The sequence below is a fragment of the Lissotriton helveticus genome, chromosome 8 (genome assembly GCF_964261635.1).
Source record: "Lissotriton helveticus chromosome 8, aLisHel1.1, whole genome shotgun sequence".
Classification (NCBI taxonomy): domain Eukaryota; kingdom Metazoa; phylum Chordata; class Amphibia; order Caudata; family Salamandridae; genus Lissotriton; species Lissotriton helveticus.
The window spans coordinates 845,971,474-845,981,896 of NC_136069.1; the positions used below are offsets into that span (position 1 = coordinate 845,971,474).

The window sequence follows — 10,423 nt, forward strand, 5'->3', positions numbered from 1 at the left end:
ATGCAGTCTTATTGGATTTAAGGTTCTTAGCTCGTAACGCAAAAAATCTGGGGCTGCTTCTCAAATCTTTAACTTGGTTTTTTCCTCATTGCTGTTACTGCAATAGCTTTGCATTTGGCTCAGTGGTCCTACTAGGCATTGTTAGGCAAGTAGCTTGTTTAGCTTTATTAACTTGATCTCTCTAACTGCAATTATTCTGATATCTTTAAAGGTCATGTCTGGACGTAGCAAGAAAATTGTGAAGCAGAAGGCTGGTCACAAGACTAGGTCCTCCAGGGCTGGTCTGCAGTTTCCAGTTGGCCGCATCCACAGGTTTCTGAAGAAGGGAAACTACGCACAGCGGATTGGCTCTGGGGCTCCAGTGTACCTGGCTGCTGTCCTAGAATACCTCGTTGCAGAAGTACTGGAACTAGCAGGAAATGCTGCCCGGGACAACAAAAAGTCCAGAATTATTCCTCGACATCTGCAGCTGGCGGTCAGGAATGACGAAGAATTGAACAAACTGTTTTCTGGTGTGACCATTGCTGAAGGCGGTGTGCTACCGAACATACAGGCCGTGCTTCTACCCAAGAAGACTGCCAAGGGATCTTCAGCAGAACCAAAAGATGTCCAGTCACAGGAGTTTTAGTGCCCTTCTGTCTTGACCACTTGCATAATGCACTTTTAGTACAGTTCAATTTTAAAGTTTTAAATTAAATAAAATTTGTATCCTTCTGGTGTTGTAAAAGTGGAACTTTTATCCGTGTCTCTATTTTGTCTGCCTAGTGGCTGAACAGTCAACCGTGAACCAGTGCCTGCTGTCTGACTGCCTTGTTGCTAGTGTAAAACTGTCCACCCCAAGCAGTCATTGTATTGAATGCCCTGGCACAAGTACGTTTTGTTCAAGACCATCTCAATCTCCTGGGTTTCCATTCTAACCACTTGACTTGGTCTTGCGGTCCTGAATACTTGGTTTCTTTAGGAGCTAAAGAGTGAAATCCTACCCAAAGGAAGCATGGTCCCAAATTCCAGGATAGCTGGCTGTAGAGGAGACTGCATTGGTTTCGAAGTGGGGGAAGGTGGTTAGTGTTGAGATTTGTGCAGAAGGTGTGCGAAGTGCTCTTGCAGAACAGTAGGCTTTGTGTTAAAGCTACTGATATATTGGTCCAGCTTCTGGTTGTAGAAGGACCTTGCAATTTAGTCTTCAGTGTTGCATCTCTATAATTTCAATTCAGCAATGCAACTGGGGGGAGGGGGAGTGGTATGCTCTTTGGGTGACTGGTAAATACTGCAGTGCCTACTGAAAGTAATGCAAAGTGACTGAGATCTGGGCCAAGAACCCAACCGCTCCCAGTTTTATCGACAAACTGGGAGGGTACCGAACGATGGAGGTTATCTGCAACTCCTGTCAGCAGATTTCCTCTGTGGATGTGGAAGACGTCATTCCCAATGACGGGTTAATTTTTGAAACCACCATTTGTATCGTGGAGTCTAATCCGCTCAGAGCCTTTCAAAGGATGTAGTCACTGTAAAAAAGGGGGTGGTGATGGACGGAGCATCTGAACCAATCAAACACTCACACCCATTCAAAAGATCTGGGTCCATCACCACCCCCTTTTGTACCACTTTTGGCCGCCATAAGTGTGGCAGGGTATGCTCAGACGTGAGTCCTTTGCTTACTTTGACACTGGATTCAAGCAAGCCTTGCTGAAGACTGCTGGCATGCCAGAAACTGGTCCTCTGAAGCTTGTTTCCGGTCCAGGGAAGGCATGGCTTGGCAGTTCGGGCTGGACTGTTCCCATGAGGCACAGGGTCAGACTGATTTGTATATAGCCATTTCTGAACTGGGGTGGCAGAGTGGGCTAAAGAACGGTGATGGATCAAACCCAGATCTTTTGACTGGGTGTGTTTTTTATTGGTTCTGATGCTCTGTCCATCACCACCCCCTTTTGTACCGTCACTGTAAAAGAGCTGACATTTGTACAGTTAATTGGGGTGCGATGCAGACTAGTCTTTTTTTTTTTATGGCAAGTTTTCTGAGGTAAAATTGGAGTTCATGGGATTTAGATATTTTCTCACCCCCACCCCATTGGATGAGTATAAAGCAGTTCCATATCCTTATAGAGGGTGTCAAATTGTCACAGGCGGACTGAGCCCTGGTCAAGCATCAATTGCAATCCTCGTAGGGTTAAAACTCCAGCAAACCCCAGATTAACCTGTGCTCAATCACCTGGTAGCTTGGCAGGGAGCAGTCTGGCTTAAACTAGTGGCAATATGTGATCTTTGGGTGTATTATAAAATAGGTGAGGCCTTCTCATAAAGTACCCTCTCAAATACCGGCTGGGTCCAGTCGGAATCATTTACTTAACCTTAAACTCTGGCTAGCTGTGACTGCAAGCAGTACGGGTTGGCAAAAACTTGTAAAGCATTTAACGGCACCAAACCGAATAAGTCACGCCAATAGACACATTTATAAAATGGATCTTATTGTTATGAATTTTTAGTTACCTTGATCATCAAACTCCAGAGGGTTCAGTGAATAAAGAATTTGGGTTTTACCACTTTTAAATGCAATCAGAAACCAATATTGTTCACCAAAGCTTTCAAAAGTTTGACAGTTATGCAGGTACTCTGGTGCGAGTTGGGTCTAGTGTCCCTTGAGTACAAAAAATCCTGACTTTGATAGCAATCCAGAGTCAAGCAAACACTAGAATTTTTTTTGTTGTTGTTACTGCTCTTTAACAGATGTTACACCTTTAAAAAATATTAGATACAGGGTAACACCAGGTATAAAGCAGTAATAATTACACATGGCATACAAATGTTCACACAGGTGCAACTTCTGGCAATCGTGGATTTGTCCTTTTCTGTGCCTGGTAGTGGCAATGTCTGAGATTGCTAACAACTTGTCAGTTTGGGCTCTTTCAGCTCCTGTGTACCTGGAAACTGGATCAGCTTACTGATCCTTGGAGTTTCTGTTGTGGGTGAAGGCAGAAAACCAACTCCACCCTTCCCTGATCTAAGAGCTGTAGCCACAGTAACCATCTCACTAGCTCAAAAGTGCATCGGGAGAAGTCCATGACAGTGCAGGTTAAAGGGATCAGGTCCGCTCTGTTTACAGCATGATCTGAGTGGCAGAGTGCCACATGTATCCCAGGAAAGAGCCCTGAAGGGATCTACATGGTCACTAGCCAATGGGCTACTGGGTCTTCTATGTAGTGATGCCTTCAATGTATGGCATCTTGCTATTCCAGAGTGCCCTGTTTATTGCCCCTTTCAAAATTGAATGACCCTTGCTTTGTTGTCTGGAGCACGGTAGCACACCCAGGAGGTGTGGCTACCAGTGGGCTACACATCCATTGGATCTCCCTTCACTGGATCTCAATTGTCTGTAGGAACAAAACACATTCTGCTAAGGTGTGTTGCAGTTGTCCTTCAAAGGCAGCTTCCCCGTTGAAGCTCTTATTTTGGTCTAACTGCCCAAGTAGCCATCCTCTAGGAGGAGGTAACTCCTTACTCAATGGCAACTGGTCTGTTTCTGGACCAGGAGTTCATTCACATGCCCTGCCCTTGCCAGCAGCCAGAAAGCTGTTCGCTTGCCAGTCATTTGCACTCCAGCCATTCCAGTGGCCTCACACAGTGCAAACTACCTAAATTTTGCTTTTTTTTATTAGCGACATTAAATGCTAACCTGGGCCTCAGGTTGAGTTTAATGCCCTGGTTAACTTGATCTTATTTGACTCAGGTGGGTAGTCTCGTTCAGTAGGTTAGCCAGGCTGGGGTTCTAGCTGGTAACCCAGTGTTGTCCAGTGGGGCTGCTAACCTTTCCACAGCAAAAACATTTGGAGGTGTTGCTCTTGGGACATAACAAAACATTTCCTAACTAATATCTCTACCTGCCATAGGGCTCATGCCTTCTTTAGGGGAGGCTTGCATATAATATGGTAAGTGGGAACTTTGTCATTAATTCTAATGGGAAAGTTAAACTAGCAATGTAAAAACTGCTCTTTCAGTCTGGTAGGAGGCTTTAAAAAAAGAAATCCTTGTCCATGCAGGGTGGTACATTCATGTCATTCTGCCTTATATACCCTCTATACCATAGTCTAGGGACTTAGAAGTAAGTTGGTGTTTGCCAATTGGGTATATCCAAATCGGCATATCCTTTGTGTAGTTGGTGGTCTGGTTAGCAGGCCTCGGCGCTCTTTCACAGTAGGAAGACAACCAGCAAAATCACCACAAAAATGTGGTAGGCAAAGATACTCCTGTATAAGGAAATAATAGTTCAGGTATTTGGACAACAGGGGTGACTTCAAATGGTGAAACCACCACTCCAAGTTAGTAAAATAGTCAAATGTAATAAATAAAACCAAAGCGACGCATTCAATTTGTGCAACCAGAGCCATTCCACTTTCAGGATTATAGTAAAAATGGTGTCCGTGCATAATTCACAAACTGAATATCCCGTTGTGATGTACCAGGACAGTCACATTAAGGCGAACACGATGGAGTGCTGAACAGCTACAGGGACCCAGTTGAGCCTGCTGGACAAGAACTGTCAATCCTGGTTTGTGGAGCATTGAGGATCTTTGTTGTGAAGCCAAAGTGATGTGTCCATTCAAGGTAGGGTGAGGCTGCAGTGTGAGGTCTTGTTCTATTGATGTGGGGTTGCTATGCAAAGTCTGGAGTCCGTTGTGTCACAGACTGTGCAAGGCGTTAGTTCCGAGGTACTGCGCTGTAGGGCCTGACATCTGGCTTCTGCTGACTGGAGATCTGAAGACCTATGCCAAGGATTCATAAAACCGCAGTGGTTCCAAATGCGAAGTGGGTCTTTGCGGGTCAATGCACACAGCAGCAGAGATGCATTGGTTCTCTCAATTTGCACCATGCAGAAGAGATACGATCCTGTGGAGTCACTGTTGTTCTGGGTTCAAGAGATGCAGGTCCGCAGTTGCAGTAGTCTGTCCTTCTTGGCAGAGGATTCACTGGTACTGAAGAGTTGGTGTCTGTAGTCCAATATTCCTACCTGTTTGTACCTTTAAGTTGGAGGCTTCTCTTTGAAGTATCCGGTGTTCCTGCCCTGGCTCCAGATTAACTACAGGGGGCTTTTTAGCAAATTAAGCAATGTTTGACAGTGTCCCATAAAATCCTGCTCCAGTGCTTTCAGGACATTGGCATAGGTGGATCTGCTCTATCCTTGTTAGCGTCCTGTCGGCTATCTTTTCAGATCACTCCCTCCCCACTCATTACAGCTCCCAATTGCATGTTCTGCACCGTGGCATGCCCAAGGGCTGTTCTGACCCCTATGGTTAATATTTACATCCAACCTCTGGCCCAGGTGATATGTATGAGGTTTGCGCTGGTGTCCTATGTGGGTGACACCCAGTGTGTGCTACTTTTCCAACAGCCCCATGCCAGACCTGCCCAAGGAGAATGGTGCAGAGTATATGGATGCCAACTGCTTAAATCTAAACGCAAGCAACCCCATTTTTTTTAATTTGGAAAAGGCCCACTTTTGCTTTGACCCTTGGTGGCTCTCTTTCCTTGAGCTGCCAGGCCAACCCCCCCCCCCCCCGGACCATTGTAAAAAAAATCTAGGTGTTTGGCACCCTAAACCTTTAAAACACATGTGTTTTGGGCTCCTGCGAGGCCTGAAAAGAAATCCAAGAACCGATTTTAATCCGTGCACTCAGACCTTATTCAGACTGATCCGATCGCAGCTACATAGCAAGTCCTTGATTGCAAGACCCAGCAGATTCAAAATGCTGTGGCTAGGCAGTATGTTCTCGCTTCTGAAGTTCTGCCCTGCTTCCTTCACGAACTCCCTGTGAAGAAGCATTGAACTTCAAGACCGTGTGTACCGTCCATAAGATCGGACTCCCTTTGCTCAGTCAACCTTAGACTGTCCACTTTTCCTTGTGTTAAGAGTAGGAGGCTCTCCTTTTGAGACAAAGCTCCAGTTATCTGGAACGTGCCCCCCAATCTGAAATATCCAGAACTGCTTATTCTTTAGACCTGGCGTTTCTCCACATGTGACTTTGCTTGGGGCATTCTGCCTCCCTGGCATTTTTTACAGCAAGCTTAGATTTTGGGATTAGTGCTCTGAAACATGTACATTGTTATGGAGGTCGGGCATAGCCTATTCTGGTGTAAGTGGGGCTGTGCACAGTTCCTACCGCCCTTCCCGCCTATAATGTTTCATACAGGCAAACCTAAGCTCCCTATTGACTGGCTAGGAGGAATACACCAAGCCCTGTCAACTACACCCATATTATGTGCCCAGAGACAGGCTACAAACACTAAATGGCTAAGGCAATAAAATGCAAATTTCTAAAGTGGTGTTTTCAGACTTGCTGTTTAAAATTCAGCTTCCCCGTGAGTTAGGATATTAAATTGTAATTTCAGAGACACCAAACGAGAACTGGTTTTCTCTTCCTATTTGGAAATCACACTTAGTTTAGCATATCAGAGAGATGGGCCTTGCAGTAGTGAAAAACGAATTTAAGAGTTTTTCACTACCCGGACATGTGCAACTTAAACGTATGTGTCCTAATTTTTAAATACGTTGCACCTTGCCCCAGGGGTGACTTATATGTATTAAATATTTTGATCACTCAGGAAGTTTATTTTGCCAGGTCTGAATGGCCGTTTAGAACTGCACTATTGTGACAGGCCTGCACCATGTTTAAACGGCTACTTGAGTTTGTGTCGCCATCAGTGCTGCAGGGCCACTAGTAAAATTGAATTTATAGGCTTTGGGTGCATGTAGTACCACTTTACGTTTACGGAAGATTAGCAAGTAAACTAATTAAGCAGATAAATCAATGTTTCGAGGAGAGAGCACACACGTTAGCACTGAAAGTGCAGAGTCCTAAGGCCAGCAAGAACTAGGTCAGTTAAAAAAAGGGGAGGAGGCAAAACGGTTGGGAAGCCAGCCCCCCCCCCCCCGACAGTCATATTTTCTGAATTGATGGCTCCATGTGAGCTATTGATAGCTGTGGGACTGGTCTGTCTACTATTGCGGAGACTCAATCTGTTCTGGAGCTGTCCATCCAGATAATTTGTCACCAGTAGTTTTTTCCCCCCAGCTATTGTTGTGCACTGGAACAGCTCTGCAATGGGAAATTGACTTTACCATGCGTAAACTGACTTTATATCCGGTAAGTGAAGCCCTATATATTTGTATGTATTGGGGTACGGGAGTTCTAAGGGTTTAAAGGTGGGTATAGGGTGGTACAGGACCTCGGGACACCGCCGCACGGCCACCAGCTGTAGCGTGTGCGCTTCCTCCCCGCTACTGATCTCAGCCTCGCTGAGCCCGCCCCGTCAACCCTGCCCTCCGCCGTATTTCGTGATTGTTTTTGGTCTCTGCCTGCTCTTTTTCGTTCTGTGCCTCATTCTGTACTGTCTGTCCCCCATATTGTTGATTGCCTGTGCCCATATTGTCTCCCTCTCCCCCCCCTGTGCCCCCTGCCCTGCTCCCCGCCGCCTGCGTGAGGACACGCCCCCTTTTTCCTTCGGTACCCTCCCCGCGCCCGCCTCCCAGCTGCTCCTCCCTCCCACTTCGCCATAAATGGCGACCGTGCGTACGCGCAGCGGGTGCGCCGATTGTGCGCCGAAGGCAAGCCCGTCTGCGCCTGGACCGCGCCCAGCGCCAGGACCCCTGGCCCTCCCCGTCGATGCAAGACGACCCGTCTGACCTATGACGCCGCCGCACTCAATGCCGGCCGGACCCACGCCTGCTGCCGAGCCACCCCGAGACGCACCCACGGACCCTTCACCTGCTGTACCTGCAAGTTCACCTGCCTCCGAACCTGCTCCGCACCCGCCAAGTCAAGCACCAGCAGCAACCACCTCAAGTGCATCCTGCTCAACACCCGAACCGTCCACAGACACGCCGTGGAACTCTGGAACCTCCTCGACGCTACATCACCGGACGTCGCCTTCCTCACGGAAACCTGGATGAACGCCTCCTCTGCACCCGACATCGCCATCGCCATCCCGGATGGGTACAAGATCATCAGGAGGGAGTGCATCAACCAGACCGGAGCAGGCATCGCAATCGTCCACAAGAACACCATCCGCATCACGACCGACGCCAACGACTCCTTCGCCGCAGCCGAACATCTCCACTTCCAGATTCACACCGACCCTAAGACGACCCTCAGAGGCACCCTCGTCTACAGACCCCCGGGACCACGCACACAATTCAGCGAAGACATCACAGACTTCATCAGCCCACACGCCCTCCCCTCCGCTGACTACATCCTCCTAGGGGACCTCAACTTCCACCTGGAGAACAACAAGGACCGCAACACTGTCGCCCTGCTGGAAAACCTCGCCAACCTCGGACTCAAGCAACTGGTCAACACCCCCACCCACTATGCCGGCCACACGCTTGACCCAGTCTTCTCTTCCAGCAAGTACATCACCTTCAGCCACGCCACCGGAATCCACTGGACCGACCACAGCTGCGTCCACTTCAGCTTCAAAAGAACCACGACCCACCACCACCCGCAACAGGTACCTCACAGGAATTGGAGCAAGATCACCGCGGACCAGCTCACCACCTCCCTCAGCCAGAACCCATCCGCCAACACAACGGACCCCAACGAAGCTGCCCGCAACTTCACACAGTGGCTGTCCGCCTGCACCGATGACCTTGCACCACTGAAGAACCCTCCCAGCAGACCCAGAAGCAAGAAGGCATCCTGGTTCACCGAACTCAAGGACTCCAAGAAGACCTGCCGTACCCTCGAGAAAGCCTGGCTCCTCGACCGGACCACCGACAACATGACCGCCCTCAAACACGCTACCCGCAAGCACCACCAGCTCATCCGCACCACCAAGAAGAAATCCCTGAAGGAACGACTGGACAACAATACCCACGACAGCAAGGAACTCTTCAGCATCGTCAAGGAGTTCTCCAACCCCAGCACTGGCACCAACGACATCACTCCGTCACAAGACCTCTGCGATTCCCTCTCCTCGTTCTTCCACCGCAAGATCGCCGACATCCACAACAGCTTCGGCGCACCACCCACGCACCCAACCGTCGAACCAACGCCCCCCACGGCCACCCTTCGCACCTGGACCACGGTGACCACCGAAGACACAGCCCGCACGATGAACACCATCCACTCCGGATCACCGACCGACCCCTGCCCACACCACGTCTTCAACAAGGCCGACTCCACCATCGCACCCCAACTCCGGAACATCATCAACACCTCCTTCAACACCGCCGCCTTCCCGGAGAGCTGGAAGCACGCCGAGCTCAGCGCCCTCCTGAAGAAACCTACAGCGGACCCCACCGACCTCAAACTTCCGCCCCATCTTGCTCCTCCCTTTTCCTGCTAAAGTCATCGAAGATCGTCAACAGACAGCTGACCGCCTTCCTCGAGACGAACGGATCCCTCGACCCCTCGCAGTCCGGCTTCAGAGCCAACCACTGTATAAACAATAAAGAGTTGGCTCTAATCAGTTAGGCTGAGCACCTATAACACTATACCAAAGAGACGTGCCTGAACTGATAGCCAGCCACAGCACCGAGACCGCCCTCATCGCAGCCACCGACGACATCCGGACCCTGCTCGACAAGGGGGAAACAGTGGCCCTCATCATCCTGGACCTCTCCGCTGCGTTCGACACTTGTCTGCCACCGCACCCTAGTCTAGCGCCTCAGCAACATCGGTATCCAAGAGAAGGCACTGGAGTGGATCATCTTGTTCCTCGCCGGAAGAACACAAAGAGTCCGCCTCTCCCCGTTTCGCTCCGAGGCCACCGAAGTCATCTGCGGCGTCCCGCAAGGATCTTCACTCAGCCCCACCCTCTTCAACGTCTACATGAGACCTCTTGCAGCCATCGCACGCCAGCACAACTTCAACATCATCTCTTACGCCGACGACACCCAGCTGATCCTCTCCCTCACCAGAGACCCCGACACCGCCAGAACCTGCCTACACGAAGGGATGAAAGACGTCGCCGAGTGGATGGACAGCTGCCTGAAACTGAACTCGGACTAGACGGAAGTCCTCATCCTGGGATCTTCGCCCTCCGCCTGGGACGACTCCTGGTGGCCCCCAGCCCTGGGCACCGCACCCAAGCCAACCGACCACGCACGCAACCTGGGCTTCATCCTGGACTCCTCCCTCTCAATGACCAGACAAGTCAACGCAGTCTCCTCAACGTGCTTCAACACCCTGCGTATGCTTCGCAAGATCTTCCGCTGGATCCCGACCGAGACCAGGAAGACTGTCACCCAGGCACTCATCACCAGCCGACTGGACTACGGAAACGCCCTTGATCCAGCGGCCTATAGGAAATATGCCATAAGCAATGCTACGCAACTCTATAACCTACCACATAAAATACTACTCTAACCCATGGACCCATTAATCAAACATGACATATTTTGACCTACTGAATCAGGTGATCAAATTAAACC

At 49.6% G+C, this 10,423-nt stretch overlaps 1 protein-coding gene across 1 annotated transcript; it reads left to right on the forward strand.

Annotated features, from left to right (window-relative positions):
- The first annotated feature begins 214 nt into the window (after positions 1-214).
- LOC144773808 (histone H2A, embryonic-like) lies at positions 215-628 on the forward strand. The gene has a single exon (XM_078658907.1). It carries the CDS (start codon positions 215-217, stop codon positions 626-628), a length of 414 nt encoding a protein of 137 aa, XP_078515033.1.
- Positions 629-10,423: the final 9,795 nt, after the last annotated feature.